This window comes from Lontra canadensis, unplaced genomic scaffold (genome assembly GCF_010015895.1).
Source record: "Lontra canadensis isolate GAN:19392208 unplaced genomic scaffold, GSC_riverotter_1.0 scaffold128, whole genome shotgun sequence".
Taxonomy (NCBI): domain Eukaryota; kingdom Metazoa; phylum Chordata; class Mammalia; order Carnivora; family Mustelidae; genus Lontra; species Lontra canadensis.
In genome coordinates, this window is record NW_022631122.1 from 3,351,257 (window position 1) to 3,373,285 (window position 22,029).

At 44.0% G+C, this 22,029-nt stretch overlaps 1 protein-coding gene across 1 annotated transcript in view; it reads right to left on the reverse strand.

Moving 5' to 3' along the window:
• SV2B (synaptic vesicle glycoprotein 2B) overlaps positions 1 to 22,029 on the reverse strand; it is a 70,051-nt gene that overhangs the window by 44,045 nt on the left and 3,977 nt on the right. Inside the window, exons 2-3 of the mRNA XM_032842336.1 lie at positions 762 to 942; positions 305 to 456 (exon numbers count right to left, since the gene is read on the reverse strand). Of these exons, the coding sequence (XP_032698227.1) occupies positions 305 to 456; positions 762 to 942 (333 nt within the window). The remainder of the gene's footprint in view (positions 1 to 304; positions 457 to 761; positions 943 to 22,029) is intronic.

A 22,029-nucleotide genomic window follows, 5' to 3' on the forward strand; every position in this document is an offset into this window, starting at 1 on the left:
TGCCTGCCTCTCTGCCTACTTGTGACCTCTGTCAAATAAATAAATAAAATCTTAAAAAAAAAAAAGAAGAAAAGAAGAAAGGAATGGAGAGGGAGGGAGGAAGAACAGATTGTATTATTTCCAGAGAGATGTGTGTATTGAATTAGTGAGGTGTCTCCAGGTTTGGAAGTTCCATAGAAAGATCAAAGTCATATAAAGGAACCATGTGTGAATATGGGGAATGATGCTAAGGACAGGAGATGTTGTTGGAGGCAGGTACCATAGTAACATGGGCCCCTGGGCTATGCAAAGGCTGGGCACTTACCATAGTGTGGAATGATGGTCCAGGCCATGGCAGATGCGTAGATACCCCCCGTCATCCAGAAGATGCCCAGCCAACTAAGGTGTTCTCCTCGCTTCTCCCGAGATAAGAATTCAGAAAAATAGGCAAAAACAATGGGCAGGGCACCCCCAATCCTGCATAAAGAAAATGCCAAAAAGAAAGAATCGAGTCATATGCTAAAAATGGTCATAGCAGAAGCCTCATTGCCTTATACCCCACCCTTGTGAATTTGAAAGACTGTCCAAGGCAGGGTCAGGTTTATTTGACCTTAAACACTGACTTTACAACCTTTTTCTAAGGTTTAACCTTGACATAATATCTTTGAAGTCAAACACAAAACTTAGTCCAAGGTTTTCTGGAAGTACCACTGAGAGCTCGAGTAGCAGGGTGCATGGAACCCTGGCATGCCAGGGTCCAGTAAAGCCCTACATGTACGTACCCTATGCCTGAGAGGAGTCGGCAGAAGAGGAAGGCTCCGTATCCCTGCACGAAGGAGGAAAGAGAGGCGAAGGAGGCGTTCAGGGCCAGAGACATGGTGAGGACTCTCTTCCTCCCCAGCTTATCAGCCAGGCCCCCCAGGACAAAGGCCCCGGCCATCATTCCTAGGTAGACTATCAGCCCTGTAGGAGTGGGGTGCAGGGAGAGAAGAGAGGGAGGAAAGAAGAGACAAGACATTAGAAACCATGCAATGTGCTAGAAAATCCAATGCCTATTTTTATGCATTCTAGAAATCCCGTGTCCCAGACATAAAAGGTAGACTCTAACAGATGTTCACGGAAAATTGGAAGTGCTATACAAATTCAAATTCTTAAGAATGTTATCCAAAAAAATAGCCTCACAGATTGATACATACGCGCACATCCTAAAATAAATCAACCATAGCTCAGTCTGATGCACCTTTCTTGAAGATGGGTCTTTATAGGCATAATCTGCGGAAGGCAGTGTTGTCATTTTATTTTTAAGCAAAAAAGAATGTTTGTGTTATAAAAATCCCTACCTGCAGGGGTAAGTTTAAAGAGAGAATTTCCAGGGGAAAAAATGGCCAAAAGGGTGTAAGGAACATGGGAAGGAAAAAAAAAGTACAAGCATAAAACAGCAATTACCAACAAGCCTGGCTATTTTGTTACTCCCAAAAGAGACCTCCTCCATGCTATAACCTATATTCAGCTTCCTTAGGGGAGTGCAGAAGAGACTAGCAATGAGCCTTCCTTTCTTTAACATATGCAACCTATATTTGCCTGCTAATAATAAGATCAGTTCATTTAAGATATCATATATTGATGTTGACATGTTTATGGTCTTCCAGTGAAAGTCAGCACCCTCACAGACGTGGCCTATCTCCAGAAGCACACGGACAACTCCTTCCTGCTAAATATCGAGCTTTTACTAATTATCAACAATGGTGCTGAGTGCATACGTGATTTACTCTACCTGTGAAGGAAATTTTGCAGACCATCCTTCACCAGGAGAAAATAACTGGATACAAACTATGGAAGAATCCTTTCCCCAGCCTTAACTATAAATCAAATGAACTGTCTTTCTCAGAAAGGAAGCCTCTGGACCTGCAGATGCTTTATTTATGCAGATGTGTGTCAAAAAGGGCCAACATAAAGCAAAGAGCTTCAATGAGCTGGTTAATGAACTTGAAGCTGGTCCCCAAAAGGAAAGATTTGACTACGATCTGTTTTATCTTCCCCATGACAGAGTTCCTTCTTTTATCATCTGATTCTATGAGATGAAAAGAAATTTTAACTTTGGTGTTGTCAACGGTCTTCACAAAGATTTTCTTCACTCACCTGGGTTGTAACTCTTAGCCTTATGTTATGGAAGATACTATTTCCTTTTACATTTCCCTCTATGCTGTTACTTCATGAAATATGTCTAGGGGTCTACAAAGTATCTATTAAATGTCTATTACTAAGTAAGCATTCTTGTAGTTACTGGGGTTACAGTGGGGTCCAAACACATGAAAATCCCTGGCTTCACAGAGCTTACATTCCAGTTGGAGGAAAGAGATAATAAATAAATGAGTAAAATATACAGTTAATGGGTGACTGATAAGAGTTCTAGAGAAAAATAATATGAAGGAGGGAAACAGGAGGAACCAGGGTAGGAGGTGGCAATTTTAAAGAAGATGGTTCAGGGAATCCTCTCTGAGTGGGACATTCAGGAAAAGACCTGAAATAAGTCAACCATGGGGATGTCTAAGGGAAATTGGTGAGCCCATGCTCCTGGTTCTGCCATTTCTCTGCATCCTTGGAGGACCCACAGAGAAGTAATAGGGTGAGGGTCCCCCTTCCACCCTATTTCACCAGTCTCCCAACTCAGAAAATGTGATGAGTAATTTCCCACTAATATTAGGTCACCAACACTTGTGTTTCAGAAAATGAGTCAAGACTTGCAAATACAACTCATATTATGTGTCATGCTGTGTCGTAATAATGTGTGGGTCTGTGTGCCCTGCTAGACTATGAGTCTATCTCCGATCCAGCCCTGACCAACAAACGGTCTCTAACATCTAGTTCCCTGCAGACTTAATCATGCTCAGTTCTTAGCCATTTTGAGTCGTGTCCAGCAGGACTGCCTTACTCATTGATGGAGGCTTACATCTATCTTCTGCTGCCATGACCCATGCCCACCACATAAGCCTGAGTGAGGGTCAGGCTGCAGCCTCCCTGTTACTTTTACCTGGTGGTTCCAGTCCACACAACTGGCTTTGTGCCTGGTCCTAAGATCCTGATCTCCATGTTGGTTTCTGATTAGCATCTGATACCCCAACCGATTGGAAAAGACCCAAATTCTGTCCACGGCTAACCATGTCTTCCCTAGGAAAGAACTGGATTCTACTTCCTCTGACTTGGTAAGCCACTTAACATGATGGCCATAAGTCAGGAGCCTCGTATCTGAGATGCCCTGTCCTTTTTCCCCTTTTAGATGGACCACAGGGATGTCACCACCAACCCAACATAAAGTAGGATTTCACATAAGCCCTTGTACTTGGGAATTTAGATTTTTAGACCAGAGCAGAGAGGGAACATTTATTTCCAAGTTAGGTCTGTTCAGCTTCCAAACTTTGTTGGCCTCAGCTCAACTCCTTGTCAAGAATTCCCGATACCCCATTCATCTTAAAGAATGATACTCTCATGATACATGGTCAATAACATTTGGGATAAAGAAATAGATGTTGAAGAAAGGAAGGGAGGAAGGGAGGGAGAGAGTCCTGCCCAAATTACAAAGCAAATGTTACAGGTGCTTTAACTGTGTGAGTAATATGGCAATAGATCATGAGAGCCTAATATATCACATCATAGCACCAAGATAGCACACACAGAGTGAGCCCCCGCCATTAGCTGGCTCCCTTGAAGCATCTCACAGGCACTGTTGGTCCCACTTAATGCTCGCAACAACCCAGTAGATACTAGTGTTCCTGCTTGATAAAGGAAGAAACTGGTTCAAAGAGAGTCAAAGTGGTTCCCCAAGGTCACATACTAGTGGGAGTACCAAGATTTTGATCTGGGAATTCCAACCTCAGAGCTGATGTTTTAACTACTACGCTTTACTGTTCTTTATAGATAAGCACCAGACAGATCTCTTGGCTCTGTATTAAGTTTAATCTTTCCTTGTTTGCTCATCCCCAGAATGGCTTGCTAAGTGGGGCCTGGTTCCTTCCTTTCAAGGCGTTAAACAATACATTATATGATCATCTCCTGATGAGAAACAATGTTCCAATAAAGGCATATGCTGGGCGTTATATAAGCACAGAGAAGGAACACAGTCTGTATACACTTCGCTCAATGTGGGAAAGTTTCCAAAAGAAGTCATTGTGGGTGGAGGTCACAGAGAAGCTGGTCAGGTTTCCATCTTGGTGGTGGGGGGAGTGCGTTCCAGGCAGGGGCAGGCAGCAGGTGCAAAAGACAGAGAGGCAAAAAGACCACTTGATATGTTTGGGCAGTGGCGCCCAAGTAGTTCAGCGTGAGTAGAGCAGAGTGCACGTGGGGGAACCTGGTGAGGCACAGAGGTGAGACAGTAGAGCCGAGACCACCTCATAAATGGCTCGTGTGTGTGTGTGTGTGTGAGAGAGAGAGAGAGAGAACACGTATGCATCTTTGGATGCATGCACATGTAGTTATGTGTGTGCACAGGGCTGTCTGCATCACGTGTGGGGGCCTATATATTGGGAGGAAGGGAGATGAGAAATCAAAGGAGTGGTCAGGAGATTGGCTGAGAACCATCTGCACACTCCTTACCTTGGTCCCCCTCCAGAGAAAAACACTAGCAGCCAATTAAAGTTTAGTTTCCTTTTCTCAATAAAATATCCTTAGCACTTCTCAAAGGTTACTGCGCACACATAAATCATGGGAGGATCTCATTAAAATCATATTTTGATTCAGCAAGTCTGGTGTGGGGTCCGAGAGTCTGCATTTCTTTTTTTCAGTTGAGAGAGGCAGAACACACGCAAGCCAGGGTAGGGGCGGTGCAGAGGGAGAGGGAGAAAGAGAATCTTAAGCAGGCTCTGTACCCGGTGTAGAGCCTGCTGAGATCATGACCTGAGCCAAAGTCAAAAGTCAGATGCTCAACTGACTGAGCTAACCAGGCACCCCTGAGATTCTGCATTTCTTTTTTTGTTTTTAAGATTTTATTTATTTATTTGAGAGACAGCATGAGTGAGAGAGAGAATGAGGCAGGCAGAGAGGCAGAGGGAGAGGGGAAAAGCAGACTCCCAGCTGAGCAGGGAGCCCGACATGAGGCTCGATCCCAAGACCCTGAGATCATGACCTGAGCCGAAGGCAGACCCCTAACCGACTGAGCCACACAGGCGCCCCGAGATTCTGCATTTCTAACAAGGCTGGTGTTGCTGATCCATGGACCACACTCTGAACAGCGGGAGGCCGTAGCACACACATCTTCCTAGAAGCACAGTAAGGGGTAGTGATGAGAATCCCAGCCGTAGAACCCCCAAATCTCCTTCGCTGGTTGTGAGATTTGGGAGGAAATTCTCACACCCTCTAAGGGCCTTCCCATCACACGTGTAAACTGAAGACTAGATCATTTCGAACTGCCTTCCTACTCATCTGTCTTTTAAAAGTATAAATCATGAACAATGATGTTGTGTGGATTTCGCAGGAAGCACATGTTCAGAGTTTAAAAGTAAACCCAGACACACATGTTTGTTTTAAACTATCATGAATGCTACAGGAGACATGTCTAGGGACCATACGTGGCCAGGGACCAAAAGTAGCTCCTAGGCCACCAGTGTGCAATCTTGGCCATGAACATTGGGTCAGTTACTAAACTATCGTCACTCAGCCCCGAAACCACCCTTCCAGCCCCTAGTTTGTCCACCAACACCTGTGCATTGCCCACCAGGCGCTGCTAGGCCCTGCCAATAGGGAGCACTAGAGAGAGAGACAGGGACAGAGAGTCATGTCCTTTCTGTTCCCATGAATTCCACCCCCACCTTGATCACCAGGCAGCAGCAATACCGTGCCACACGGGAGCAGCTGGATCCGATTAGCAGAAGCAGCCACATCCTGTCCTCCCCTCCTCTCCCACACCAACACCAGCCAGCGAGGGTCCCCTCTCTAGAGATCTGAGTTACGGCTCCGTGAGCTCCCTTCTCTGGGCTTTTGAGGTATGATAATTCCATTCTCTTCCCTTTATTCCCCCATTCCCAGGTGGCAGCTGCTGCTTGCTTGCCCTCACTATCTCAGTGTACTTTATAAACACGGTGCGCTCACCCCACTCATCATTTTTTATATTAAATTCTCTCTGTTCCAATAACTAGTTATGAGTTGTGTCTCCTGACTACACCCTGACCGAGGCAGACACGTCAGCAAACTGATGCAGCATAGAGATTGGATATTGAGTCCAACTCCTTCGCTTTGCTAGCTGAGGATGCCGAGCCCCACATCAGGGCAGAGACTCTCCTGGAAACTCCCTACTGGCTCAGGAACTGCTGGCACCATGCTTCTGGGCTCCTGGCCCTGAGCCTGGTGCTACTGTCCAAGGCAGAGGAAGAACTAGAAAAAACAGTAAGAGTTCTTCAAAATGCCGTTGCAGGGGATCAGAATATGACTCTCCCCAACCCCCAAACGTGCTGCTTCGGTCTAAGGATTATTTTGAGCTGAAGACGGTTGAGAAACAGCAGACCCCAAGGGAAAGCTCTCTGCCCTCCTGCACATTTGCCTAAAAGCAGGCTTAGGCTTTTAATCACTGCAGGCACTTACCAGCCCAGAGACAGCACCAAGAGGGACCCACAGAACAATCCTTCCTAAACAACCTTGTCTTCTGTGAGTTTGCCCCATTTGCCATTCAGGGAATCCTACCAGCCTTTTCCTTCATCTCCTTCCTTCCCTACAAATATACTGCTCTTCCTGAAGTTGGTAAGACCAAAGTCTTAGCCATCCCTTTGAATGACTCCTGTGTCTGGGCACTGCACGTGCTTATAAACTGTTTTTCTCTTGTTAATCTGTCTTTTGTAAGTTTAATTCACAGGGCCTGCAGCCTGGAACAGCTGAGGGAGGAAGGTTTTTCTCCTCTGCACTTGTTGGCAGGCTCTGACAAGGAAGAATGGGAGGAAAAAGGGCAGATCCACAGAGAAGAGAGATACACAATTAACAATGCCTCTGTTCTATTAAATTCATTTAAAATCTGTCTTTAGCAGGGGAAATTAAGACAATAAATTTGGATAATTGAAATGCAATGGAGTTATCAAAAATTACTTTAGCACGAAGCAGATAAGGGACTAGCTAGAAAACTGGAAACCCTATCATTTTTCAGTTCCACTCCACAACCTCGCTGGCAATATTAAGGAAATGCCCCCCAAAACATGAGCTTTTTAAGGAAATTAAAAACGAAAACTGTTACTTGCAGCATAGGGTGGGAGAGGGATGAAGGAGGTAGATCTGGGAGGGTGAGAAGGGCTTTTAATCCGTGATAACACTGCAGAGGAAATGAAATATGCCTCAGTGGAAGGAGGAGGAACCCACACAGAGGAAGAGCTTGAAAGCAAGATGATCCAGCTGTGAGTCCTGGCTCCAGGATTCACCCATGGCAAGACCACGTGCAGCCCATTTAGCATCCCTGATCATTGCTCCTTCTTCGTAAAAGCCAGGTGCTGGTCTTGCAGGGTTGTTAGGCTGACATGAGATTACAGCTGATTGAAAGTACCTAGCAGGATGCCCGGCACAAAGTAAATGCACAATTAATAAAAGTTGCTACTGTGGTTATGAGCAGGGCTGCAGAGAACTGGCTGAGACCTCAGAAAGCCACAGGATTAGAAAAATGAAAATACGTTGGTGGTATTTTAAAATCAAACCAACCATATATGAAAGGACAGAGACTAGCAGAAGAAACTTATTTATAGCAGCATGCCCTTTAAAAGCACTTCCCTCCTCGGTACCTGAAGCAGGAGCCAGGTTCCAATAAAGAGCATTTTGGCTTTTTTTTTTTTTTAACTAAAACATTTTTCAAGTTTCCTCTAATAAAACTTCCCTGGGAATATTTTTTTCTTTTTCCTGACTCATACTTAAGCTGCCAGATTGTCATCTCCTTTGAGAGGCATCCCTGATGTTCCAAACTAGGACTCAACCAATTTCTTCTGTTAAAGGGGCAAAGAAAATATAGTTCACTTGTCAATAGTTTACTTTGCAGATGTCCTGTGGTCTCTGCGAAATCGTCTTCTTCCTTTTTTTTTTCCCACAATTCTTTAAAAACGTACAAAAACGGGCCATAGTTTCCAGAACCCCTGTTCCAAAGGAAATTCTGTCCTCCCTGCTGGTCCTTCAGGAACATACTGTTCCTTCCTTCCTAGCACATATGCCTGTTTGCTATTATATAGCAACATCGGTCCAATCCCTCAGACCACAGTCTCCTGGATGAAGGGACTGTGTTAGTTTTGTTCGAGTGAAATTCTCTCTGTGTCTTCAGCGTCCAGCTCAGAGGCTGGCACACGGTAAGCACGCCATTAAAATTCATTCGAGAAATAAATATAAGAATTCATAATGACTATAGAAAAATCTGAAAAATAAAAAAAAGTAGAAAAGTGAGTGCAAAAACTGTCCACCCCAAGGTGTTGTTACAGCCTGTGTTTGTCTTTGTGTTTCTACCTGTCTACCTACAAGGGCATATTATGTTTACCTGGTTGAGACTAATCTGTACTGGAAGTTTTTCCATTTGATAAATAACTCCACAAAGGATATCTTTGTGTCCTTTGTGTCCTTGTCCACCTTGCTGGTCATTTGTGCAGAAGTGATTCCAAGAAATGAAATCATGAGGTCAAAAGGGCTCAGTGAGTTTGTGGCCCCTGAGACACGATGCCAGAGTTCTTTCCCAAGAGCTCATATATACATATCAACCTCTTGCAATCTCTAGAGATGCTTTTCGTGTAAACGCAAAGCATTTACGTTTTGCATCAGAGGCAACAGGATGAAGTACACAATTAACCAAAGACAAAGAAGTCATTTCTAACTCTTTTTTTTTTTTTTTGCTTGAATACATAGAAATTAAATGCATTAATTATCCAGGGAGGATTCTAAGCTCTCTTTCCCCACAACCACTCATTTATTGGACTGTGCTTTGTAGGGATCAAAATCAGTACCTCCCAAATGAACTATCTCCATTCCATTTCTTTATTATTCAGCCAAATATACCTTTTTTTTTTTAGATTTTATTTATTTATTTATTTATTTGACAGACGGGGATTACAAGTAGACAGAGAGGCAGGCAGAGCAGAGAGCCTGATGTGGGACTCGATCTCAGGACCCTGGGATCATGACCTGAGCCAAAGGCAGAGGCTTTAACCCACTGAGCCACCCAGGCACCCCCCAAATATACCTTTTTAAAGGGCAATATTTTCTTGGACTAGGGCCTGGGAGGTTAATGTGCTAAAGGTTTAATGTATACAGGAATCCCCTAGTGAAGTCTCACTTGGGTATTGAGTAACGGAAGACCATCAGGTTGTCTATCTGCACACCTCCGTGTGATCAGATCCATTAGGTGAAGTCAGCCGAGTGCTGTGTGTGTACGACATGTGGATGCTTAGAAACTTCTGGGATGAATAAATACCTTCTTTTGGATCCAGGTACTTGGCACAGAAAAGGTTTGGCTTTAATAATTTGACAAGTAAAAAACAATCTGGAAATCATGATGTTGGATTTTCTAGTACTTTATGTGTCTAATAAGCTCAAGTGAATGAATCTTTCGAAGCAGGTTAACTTTCCTAAACTATTGAAAGGTGGAACTCTTCCCCAAATCTCATATAACATATTTATTTAGAAACGAACACATAGAGGAGAAAGGAAGGGACAAAGGAACTAGTATCTGTTTAGGTTCACTACATGCTAAGTATTTATATAGTAGGTGACATAGGTAATAATTTTAAATTGCCATTCCAACAGTGTGAGAGGAGTGTTAATATCTTGATTTAACAGATGAAGAAATTGAGATTGAGAGTTTTCCTCTCTGACCATAATTATTATATAAAATATCTAAGGGGAATCTGGGTGGTTCAGTGGGTTAAAGCCTCTGCCTTAGCCTCAGGTCATGACCCCAGGGTCCTGGGATCAAGCCCCATATTGGGCTCTCTGCTTAGCAGGGAGCCTGCCTCCCTCCCCCCCTGCCTGCCTCTCTGCCTACTTGTGATCTCTGTCTGTCAAATAAATAAATAAAATCTTTAAAAAAATTTTTTTTAATATCTAAGCTTTCTGACATCTGATGGAAGAAATCCACGCTTGCAGGTGAGTAACTCATCAATGACCCAGATTACAGAGTAACCCCCAAGAGAAAATACACCAGGACTATTCAGGGACACTTGGGTTGGATAAGACATTTGTCACTCTGCAGAGGATACACCACACTCACTCACATCTGGCCTTCAGCTCAGGAGAAGCCACAGCCCTATGAGTAGAGTAGAATTACCCCTTCTGGAAATTCTAGGTTCTGTGTAAGGCCAACAGGTCCAAGATGGAAGTATGCAGACAGATTGGGCAGTCTGAGGAACAGAAGCCCCTTGCTTTAGCAACATTGTGTAAGGGGAGGACCTTAAATCAGGAAGGGGTTCTCTCTTCAACCATACTTATGGGAAATAAAGACCCTACAAGGCAGCCTGGAGACTTCACCATCCCAGTGCTGTGTAACCAAGCTTAAGCCATGAGGCAATATTCTGGGCAACCCATGAGCCCGTAAGGAGGCCAGGCCTCAGATCCCCAGTCATGTCTTTGGTGAGTGGAAGACAGGCCCACAGCCATGGTGGGAGCAAGGGCAAAGAAAGGATTCAGGTCATTAGTAAGGTTTCTGTCCACTAGCCCTGGGGCAAAGTGGTACCTGGTACTTCCCTCAATCTTCTCTCACATGGAAACAAGAAGCATCAAGAAGCATTTCCTGAGAATACTGTGAGAATCTTGAAATTGCCTTGCTCACACACTACCACACTAGAGATCTCTTAGAAAAGCAAAGCTTCCCTTCAGGTACCTCCCACAGCAAGTGAGAGGAGGTGATGCTGGTAATGGAGGGTGTCACCTGGGCTAAAGCCAGTGACACCTGGCTTTAGAGGTATGACATCTCTGACAGCTTTCCTGGTACTGTGCACATCTCAGATGTGATCATGACCCAGTCAGACTCAATGATCCCTCGGCCATTCCATTAAAGACCAAGTCAGGGCTGCCATTGTGGTCATTTCTAGAGGGTGGACCAGTCCAGAAGAATCACAATAAAGCCAGTTATGGAGAATAGCCAAGAGCCAGAAGCTGAGAAAGGAGTAGATGATAAGAGATCAGGAGAGGAAACCCAAGTCTTTGCAAGGAAATTTATTAAGCCCCATTCTCTACATGTCAGGGAACCTGGAATAGGGTCATAAACATAAATAAATCCTAGCCCTCTGCTTTCAAAAAACTCACAATCTAATGGAAATAAAGAGGTAAGGAAATGGGGAGTGGTGGATCAGGGCAAGGGCCAGAGAAGGGAAGTAGCAAGAACTCTGGCAAGCTGATACATGGGAAGAGGGTGATGGGTGAGCTTGGCAGTCTTGGAAGAGGCAGGTGACTAGTGGGACAAGGGTAGGGCTGAGTGTCACACCAAGGGATCAGAAAACTATGCAACTTGTTATTGGCCAAAGTCAACCCAAGATCTTCCAGAACTTAGTTGCCTTTTTTGGTACAATCACTCTGCACCAAACTGGGCCACCTTGTCTTCAAAGGACACTATCTTCTATGTTAGAATAGAGTTGATCTGCAGCCAGCCTGGAAAAGATCTATTTTCATCTCTGGAAATACCTGGATATCTGGCTTTGACTTTTGGGCAAGATAGGGGCAATGGTATTTGTGACAAGCTCTTTTAAGTCTGAAACTCCCCTGGCAACCCCTTGAACCAGTTTACTGATGGTTTTCAGTGGTATAACTGGTTGGTCATCCCGGCTTGATCACAAGACCAAAGGGACATGACGGCCCCTGGGGGAATTTCAGCCTTGAGTTCTCACAGAGTGAAGATTTCTTGAGCAGATCTTGGTGATTCAATATGGAGGCAGGTCCATATGGGAATGAGGAGGACCCTGGAGAGAGTGCCTAAATGTCTCTTAAATCCCCAGTGCTTGCCTATATGATCTTCCTGCATCCTTTGCTTTAAATAAAGGCCTTATGTGACTATACTCAGTGGAGACTTGCGAATCCTCTCAAATATCTGAAATGATGAAATCTTTTCACCGCCTGACTCAAGGATTGCAAAATCAGAAGCCTCCAGGGGCCAGGTCAGGAAGTGAGGATAGTCAGCCAGGCACACCTAGTAAGGAAAACATGCTAATCTAAAGGGAGCAGCCATATCCAATGTTAGCCAACTGCTGTGTTATGGAATATAGATGCTATTTCAAGGATTTCAAAAAGCAGAAAAATCTGGATTTCTAAATAAAATTCTTTGCTTTATAAAACACTTTAGCAGCACAAAGGGCTGATATCCAAGACCTATAAAGAACTTCTCAAACTCAACACCCAAAAAACATAATCAAGTCAAAAAATGGGCAGAAGACATGAACAGACACTTCTCCAATGAAGACATACAAATGGCTAAGAGACACATGAAAAAATGTTCATCTTTATTAGAGGGAGATTCAAGTCAAAACCACATTGAGATACCACCTTACACCAGTTAGAAAGGACAAAATTAACAAGACAGCAAACAACATGTGTTGGAGGCAATGTGGAGAAATGGGAACCCTCTTACACTGTTAGTGGGAATGCAAGTTGGTGCAGCCACTTTGGAAAACAGTGTGGAGATTCCTTAAGAAATTAAAAATAGAGCTTCCCTATGATCCTGCAATTGCACTACTGGGAATTTACCCCAAAGATACAGATGTAGTGAAAAGAAGACCATCTGTACCCCAATGTTCATAGCAGCAATGTCCACAATAGCCAAGCTGTGGAAAGAGCCCAGAAGCCCTTCAACAGATGAATGGATAAAGAAGATATGGTCCATATAGACAATGGAATATTACTCAGCCATCAGAAAGGATGAATACCCAACTTTTGTATCAACATGGATGGGACTAGAGGAGATTATGCTGAGTGAAATAAGTTAAGTAGAGAAAGTCAGTTATCATACAGTTTCACTTACTTGTGGAGCATAAGGAATAACACGGAGGACATTAGAAGAAGGAAAGGAAAAGTGAAGGGGGTGAAATCGGAGGGGGAGACAAATCACGAGAGACTGTGGACTCCAAGAAATGAACTGAGGGTTTTGGAAGGGAGGGGGGTGGGAGATGGGTGAGTCTGGTGGTGGGTATTAAGAAGAGCATGTATTGCAGGGAGCACTGGGTGTAAACATGAGCCTGAATCTTGGAACACTACCTCAAAAACTAATGACGTACTGCATGGTGACTAACATAACACAATAAAAAAAGAAAGGAAAAAAAAAAAGCACTTTAGCGGCAAAGCAATTATTTTCCTCCAGTGTTTGAGAAGCCTGTATGGCAAGAGAGCTATACAGGTTTTAGTAGAATGTTAGGAATGTGAATATTTATATTTTCATTAAAATAAAATGTTTCTCATGGTTCAGATCTCTTCATTTTTCTATTCCTATGACAACTTGCCTTAATTTGGCATTTGCCTTTTTATTAGGTATCAATTACCCCCTGGATAGTACTAGTTGATGCTCTGGGGTTTTTTTGTTGTTGTTGTTGTTTAAGATTTTATTTATTTATTTGACAAAGAGACAGAGAGCACAAGTAGGCAGAATGGCAGGCAGAGGGAGAGGGAGAAGCAGACTCCACTGAGCAGGGAGCCCGATGCAAAACTCGATCCCAGGACCCTGGCATCATGACCTGAGCCGAAGGCAGCGGCTTAACCGACTGAGCCACCCAGGCGCCCCAATGCTCTTTCTCACTGTGGAGTTTTCACACTGTTTTTTTGTTGTTGTTGTTGTTCCACTTAATATGTTCTTTATTCATATCTTCACATGGGTGACTTCTTCTCATACTCCAGCCCCAGGCTCCGAGAGGCCTTCTCTGATCACCCATTCATAGTCATTTTCCTTTCAAAGGAGGAATCAGGCCAGTTAGAAGGCCATGACATATATTCCAAGGGAGCAATGCTGACAGCATGGGCCTGGGGTGGTAGGCAGCAGTGAGAGGGGTAAGAAGTGGCTGGATTCTGGATGGGTTTAAAAGTAGAGTCAAGAGAATGGATGGTATTTAAAGCAGGGATGACCAGAACCTCCAAAGAAAGGTCTACAGAGAAGAGATCCCAGGACCGAGTACTGAAATGTTCCAGTGTTTAAGGGTCAGAAAGATGAAGAAAAGCCAGTAGCAGAGACTGGGAAGGACCAGTGGGGGAAGAGGGGCAGACACCAAAAATACTAGAAGGGGTCCTCAAGGCTGAACATCAGTAGGGCTGGAGAACTCCACAGAGTGAGCTGGAGACAGAAGAAGGGGCCTTTGGGTATTAAAATATGCTTAGAGAAATTGCTCCCCTACGTACATACTCAACCTTAGGGAGTCGATCATAGTTAATTTAAGATAGCCATCTTCATCCAATTCCTCTTGCCAGTGATTTATTCAGGGAGAGAAATAAAACATATGGAGATATTTGTCAGAGCCTTCTGGGCAATATTTTTGTGCCTAATAAAAGCAGAAAAAGCACTTTTTTGCCACCGTCTCCTACTTTCTGCTTGCAAAGCCAGTATGGGAGGATGGAGCGCTTAGAGCTACAGTGATCACCTTGTGACCATGAGGGAAAGGGAAGGAGAATGATAGAGATGCCGGGCCTTATGCACTGACATTAGTGAACCACTGACCCACCCCTAGATCCACCCAGTTTGGGAATTCTTTTTTTTTTTTTTTAAGATTTATTTATTTGTCAGAGAGAGAGGGAGAGAAAGCGAGCACAGGCAGACAGAATGGCAGGCAGAGGCAGAGGGAGAAGCAGGCTCCCCGCCAAGCAAGGAGCCGGATGTGGGACTCGATCCCAGGATGTTGGGATCATGACCTGAGCCGAAGGCAGCTGCTTAACCAACTGAGCCACCCAGGCGTCCCTGGGAATTCTTGATAAGTAAATAATAAACATCTCTACGATTCGAAGCCATTGTTGTCAGCAACTGAATGCATCCAAGACACATACTGCCTCCTAAAAAAGAAATCATAAATAAAAGATCATCTGATTGATTTATATAGTCTTCCTTAAGAGCGAAAGACAAGACAACCTGGTATAGAGCAAAGAGCTCTGTGCCAGATGTCAGGGGACCCAGGCCCCACTCTCTGAGTGTCTGACCTTGACCAACTCACCTGCTCTTGGGGCTCAGTTTCCTCTGGTTAGAGACGAAAGGCATGCTAGTAGTTTTCCTTTATCCCTTTCACTTCTAATATTAGATGACTCCATAGTGTTATAATTAATGGCTTATGCCTTATAATTTGTCATCATATCTCCTTTCAAGGATAACCCTTCCCTTTCTGGGACCCAAGATTGGTGAGGCAGAGGGGCCAAGGAGAGGATAAAACTTTTCTGGGTCATCTCCTACAGATCCCCAACAGACTCTGAGTCAGCAAAAACTCCAGCAGTGAAACAGAAAATGCTCAGTTGGCACATTCGAGCAGCTCCAGCTACCCCCATGGAGTGGAAAGTGTCCACGTTCCATCCGTTCAGTGAACCCCATGGGGTATGTCAAAGGTGACTACAATCCCAGGACCACCTATCTGACTCTCCCTTCCCTCATCCTTGCCAGGCTACTATTTGAAACTTTTTCTGGAAACTGAAACAATGCTCTGCAAAATGGAAACCAGCTCATCTGGGCTTGTGCCGCCCATGATTTATAAATAAAGAGGGGTTTTTACAACCACTGGCCTACAAAGGACCATTTTAACCCTCTGAGCCACCCAGGCACCCCTACAAAGGACCATTTTAGTTGAGCAGCTATGAACTCCACACCAGACATGATTCTTGGCAGTGTGGGTATGGGGGAGTTCTTTTCGCCTCTGCTGCTCTGGTCTCTACAGAGTGAAGGATCATTCCTTGGGAGCCTTCCCATGACCTAATACAGGAAGGCAGCATGGCTCTTCACTCTCTGGACAGTCTACTTGGGCATCAGCTTGGGCATCTAAGCTCAGGGCATCAGCTCATCTAAGCTCTTGGGCATCTGGCTCAGGGCTCCCTATGCCTCAGGGACTGCTGTGAATCCCCAAAAAGTCTGCACCTGCCTTTCTGGTGCAGCTGGTTGGGACATGGACTACATCCTGCTCTCACCTACAGAGAGAGGCTGTGTACCCCACTCCAGCACTCCCATGGGGGCCCCATGCTTGCATTGTACTGGAATGATGTATTTCATTTAAAAGGATTTTTTAAGGTTAACGGCACCTAGAATCAACTTCCACGGATGGGACAGCAAAGGAAAGGAGAAGCAATAGACTTTGAAGTCAGACCTAATCACTGGGCTCAAGTCCTGAATAGGATTTGAGTAGTTAGTAGTAGTGGTAGTATTACTAACTACTTTTGACAAGTTACTTCAACCTCTTAGAGCCTAACTTTTCCCAACTGTAAAATGCTGAAAACAATGCTTTCCTTGCAGGTTGCTCTTAGGATGAGAAATGTCATACAGAAAAGGCCTCGTCCAGAATGGTTGCAAGGGAAGTTATATTATCAGATTATAGCCCTTGGTGGGGGCAATACAATTATTATAATTGGCTTTCAAATGAGAAGAAAGGTCATAGAGGTTGTACCAGGCACTGGGAAATAACTGAATTTTTAGCACTGGTTCTCCTTTGGCTCTGGATACACCTGTGCAAGAGAAAGTAACTGCCCAGCCTCATCACTGGAGAGTAGCCCCCGGTGAAGATGAGTGGCAGTGATTGACAAACAAGACAGGAAAATGGCTTTAGGAACTGAACAGTGGCCCAGCTCGAGGCATCTCCAACATCACTTTGCTCATCATGTAAATGGGGGATTATCGCTCTGGCCATCTCACGGGGTCATTTAAAATTCAGAGTATCCATGAACACCACTAAAGATTTGTAAAGCACAATGGGGCGCCTGGGTGGCTCCGTGGGTTAAAGCCTCTCCCTTCCACTCAGGTCATGATCCCAGGGTCCTGGGATCGAGCCCCACATCGGGCTCTCTGCTCAGCGGGGAGCCTGTTTTCTCTTCTCTCTCTGCCTGCCTCTCTGCCTACTTGTGATCTCTGTCTATCCAATAAATAAATAAAATAATAAAATAAATAAATAAAAATCTTAAAAAAAAAAAGATCTGTAAAGCACTGTGCGACAGGAAACGTGATTTTCGGGTGCAACCCCGTTTTCTCGTGCTGACCAAGGTGCTGGAGAACATCCCAACTATCATCACAAACATAAGAAGGAAGCCTTTCGGGGACGGTTTCTACCGAGAACCATAAGCAAAAACCCCGACCTCTCAGCAGCTCCCACTACCTCTGAGAGTCTGTAAAATGCCTAGTTCCAGAACCTGGCTGCACCCGGAATCACCAGGGAGCTGTTAGCAAATGCCTGCGCCCACACCCCACCCACAGAGATTCCGACCTAATTATTCTCCAGCAGGGCCTGTGTAACAGCTCCTCAGGTGACCTCAGGGGCAGCGGGCGCTGAGAATGCTCATCTAGAAGTGGTTCTCCGCTGGAGGCAGTTCCCTCACTGCCACCCACTCACCGCGCCCTTTCCTGGGGGACCCTTGGCAACAACTGGATATACTTTCGGTTGTCGTAAGTGGGAGCTGGGTGCTTCGGGCATCTGACGGGGTCAAGGCCCAGGATCCTGCTAATAGCCTTGAATGCCCAGGACAGGGCTCCAGAGCAAAGAATTATCTAGCCCCTAAATGGCAATCATGTGTACTGTTGAGAAGGACCACCCAGAGGACTGGTTTAAAACAGGCAGTTGCTGGGGCACCTGGGTGGCTCAGTCAGGTAAGCATCTGCCTTTGGATCAGGTCATGATCCCGGGGTCCTGGGATTGAGTCCCTCATCGGGCTCCCTGCTGAGCAGGGAGTCTGCTTCTCCCTCTGACCCTCCCCCATATGCTCTCTCTCTCAAATAAATAAATAAATAAGTCTCTTAAAAAAAAACACAGTCTCTGACTGTACTGCACGATATGGCTTAGCAATATTTCTGCTCCCTCCTGCTCCCTGCTCTCCAAAACCTTCTCACTCCCCCATCAGGAGATAGGACCTATTTCCCTTCCCTCTTGAAATGGAGAAGGTCTTTATGACAGCCTCAACAAATAGAATGCAGAGGAAGTAACACTGCCTACCTTCTCAGACTTTGTCACAAAAAACCAATATGGATACACACACACACACACACACACACACACACACAAATGTCTGTATGTGTGCGTGTGTGTGTGTGTGTGTGTGTGTGTATAGATAGCTATATATCTCACACCTTCTTTATCCATTCATCAATTAGTGGACAATTGGGCTGCTTCCATAATTTGGTTATTGTAGATAATGCTGATATATAAACATTGGGCATATGTATCCCTTTGAATCAGTGATAGACACACACAGGAATATTACTCAGCCATAAAAAGGATGAAATCTTGTCATTTGCAATGACATGGATGGATCTAAAGAGCATTAAACTAAGTGAAGTGAGTCAGAGAAAGACCAATAACCAGATGATTTCACTCATACATGGAATTTAAGGGAAAAAATGAGGAAAGGGAAAAAAAGAGAAGACAGAAAGAGGCAAACCAAGAATCAGACTCTTAACTATAGAGCACACACCCACGGTGACCAGAATGGAGGCGGGTGGGAGGATAGCTGAAATAGGGGTCGAGCATGAGGAGAGCACTTGTCTTGATGAGCACTGGGTGTCACATGCAAGTGTTGAATCACCATATCACACACCTGAAACTCAACTACACTGTATGTTAAATAACGAGAATTTAAATAAAAAACTTAAATGTATGGCTTTTGCTTGTCTTTCTCTCTCAGAATAGGCACCTTGGCCACCCTGAGCCAACAAGTATGAAATCTAGCTGTCTAAAAGCTACCATGTTGGTGTAGAGAGACCATATAATGCAAACAGCCCCCAGCTGGCACCAGCCGTGCCTTCAGATGATTCCAGCTCCACCTTCTGGTTGCCCCAGGTAATGCCAAGTAGAGCAGAGGCCAGATGTCTGCCCAGACGGCGGGTTCATTAGCAAAGAAAATCATGTGAAGGTTTTGTTTCTACAAGGAATATATGTTTGTTTGTTTGTTTGTTTGTTTGTTTGTTTGTTTGTTTGATGCACAGCAATATACAGCCAGAACAAAGCCCATGACAATTCCGTGAAAGATCCATGCCAGGCACCCCTTGATTGGACCCCTCATATCAAAGGCTTTATATACTTTTACAGGGATTGGGCTACTCACATATTAAGCCCATGCCCAACCCTGCAACTTCCCCTCCATCTGTAATAAGTATGTCCGTTTACTTAAGAATTTCCCTCATTCATTCCTGTTGTAATTTCCATGGGACTCTCTTTTAGTCAGCAGGAAGCTGGGAAAGGTCCACCGTAAATCCACCAGCTTAAGGAGTATTTTTGCAATTGTACAGAAACATTGGCGTCAGTGGACCCAATGCAGGCAAAGGAGGATTCCATTGGTTTGCCCTATGTGTCACCAGTACTAAATGCAAGGGAACAAGGGACTGAGATGCCAACAAGTGGGTGTCCTTTGAAAACACCAAACACATTCCTGAACTACCTACATTTAATGTCATTCCTTTGAATGATTTTTTACATATAACTGGAAAATACCTCCATGTGAGCTGAAAGGGCATTAAAAAGAAATGTGAATTCATTCGTCAACCACATAAGAGCATGGAATCTCAGAGAAAGACTTCAGAGCAGCCTGATCTCAGGCTCCAGTCTTTAGAGAGTCTTTGTTTTCTTCATATTTGGGCCAGAGGGATAATATTGGATGTGGCATTTCAAGTTCCCCTGTGTTGTTTTATATTTCATATCTCTTGTGTGAGCTCCAGTTCTGCCTTTAAAATAAAACTCATTGATCTGTATCAACTACACTTGCATTAAAAAAAAGCAGAGCACTGGGTGTTACATGCAACTAATGAACCATTGGACACTACACCAAAAACTAAGGATGTACTCTATGTTGGCTAATTGAATTTAAATTTTAAAAAAGCAGAATGTAAAACTGCAAAAAAATAAATTTAATTATATACGTGGTACAGTTGGACATTAAGTATTGCATATCAGCCCCCTCCCTAATTTTTAACTTTTTTAAGTGGACATCAAAAAAATAAAAACATTTTGCTCTGTCTTGCGGGGTGCAGACAGGCCTTGATAGACTCATCTATCCTCGAAATGTTCTGAACCACATTCTGAAAACAAGGAGTTACTGAAAGCCCTGACCTTGCATTGATTTTCTTTGATATACTCTTCGTAAGGAAGTTGTGGTTTTGAAAACAAAGTAGTTTTATTCCATAAAAAATACTTCTTAAGCCCAAAAAGTAGTATGCAGAGTTTTCCTTCTTGTTTGATAATAAACTACCAAGACACCCTTCACATAATAATGCTAATAAGTCTGCACACATATATAAAAGAACAAAATTCACTCAGTGCTATGACTCGCCTGCTTTGTGTGGCCATCGAGCAGAGGGAATCCCAGGCATGTGATAATATTCAATAGTTTTAAAAATAATAACAAAGGAAGATTTCCTTTTTTTTTTTTTAAGATTTTATTTATTTATTTGACAGAGATCGCAAGTAGGCGGAGAGGCAGGCAGAGAGAGAGAGAGAGAGGGAGGGAAGAAGAAGCAGGCTCCCCGCCGAGCAGAGAGCCCGATGTGGGGCTCAATCCCACAACCCTGAGATCATGACCTGAGCTGAAGGCAGAGGCTTAACCCACTGAGTCGCTCACGTGCCCCAAGGAAGATTTTCATTAACAAATGAATGCATTCTCCTTGTCTTGAAGGAAAATGACCACTTGACACCAAGCAGAGCAGAGCCTTCAAAGCTAACAACATTTTCACAGACTTTTTCTTCCCCAAGTGAGACAGTTCTAGATGAGCGACCCACTAAAACGCAGCACTTGAAGGAGCTCAACTCTCATCTTTCTAAAAGCTCAGGAGAGAGTCAAGAAGAGAATGAGAAGACAAGTCACAGATTGGGAGAAAATTTTTGCAAAAGACACATCTTAATAAGGGACTGTTATCTGAAACATGCAAAGAACCCTTAAAACTCAACAAGAAGGAAATGACCTAATTTTAAAAATGGGCCAATCACCTTAACAGACACTCACAGAAGAAGATACATATTTGGTAAACAAGTGTGTGAAAAGATGTTCCACATGGTGTGTCCTCAGGAAAGTCAAATTAAAACAACAAGGAGACACATCTACAAGAATGGCCAGAAACCAGAACACCAACAGTGCCCAATGCTGGCCAGGGCGTGGAGCAACAGGAGGTCTCATTCACTGTTGGTGAGAATCAAAGTGGTAGAGCCACTTTGACAGACAGTTTGGCAGTTTCTTACAAAACCAGACATATTCTCATCATATGATCCACCAATCGCATTTATCCAAAGGAGTTGAAAACCTTGGTCCACACAAAAATCTGCATGCAGATGTTTATAGCAGTTTTATTCTAGTTGCCAAAACTTGGGAGCAACCAAGATACCCTTCAGTAGGTGAATGGATAAAATAAGTGGATCCCAAAATTGCAGTACATCCTGACAGTGGGATCGTAATCAATACTAAAAAGACATGAGCTATCAATCCATGAAAGGACATGAAGCAAATTTAAATGCACATTACTAATTGAAAGAAACCACTGTGAAAAGGCTGGTTGATCCGACTATAGAATATTCTGGAAAAGGCACCACCTTACAGAAACAATTTAAAAAAAAATCAGTGGTTTCCAGGGATTGGAGTTGGGAAAGGGCTGAATGGGTAGAGAACAGAGGAATTTTTAGGGCAATGAAACTACCTTGCATGATAGTATAATAATGGATACATGTCACTGTGCATTCGTCCAAATGCATTGACTGCATAACACCAAGAGTGAGCCCTAAACTGAAAGTCAAGTACAAGTTTTGGGTGACAAGGATATGTTCACATAGGTTAAACAATTATAACAAATGTATCACTCTGGTAGGGGGGCAATACTGGTCATGGGGGGAGACTAGGTATGTGTAGGGGCAGAGCCATGCGGGACATCTCAGTACCTTCCTCTCAATTGGGCTGTGAACCTAAAACTGCTCTAAAAAAATTAAGTCATAAACACAC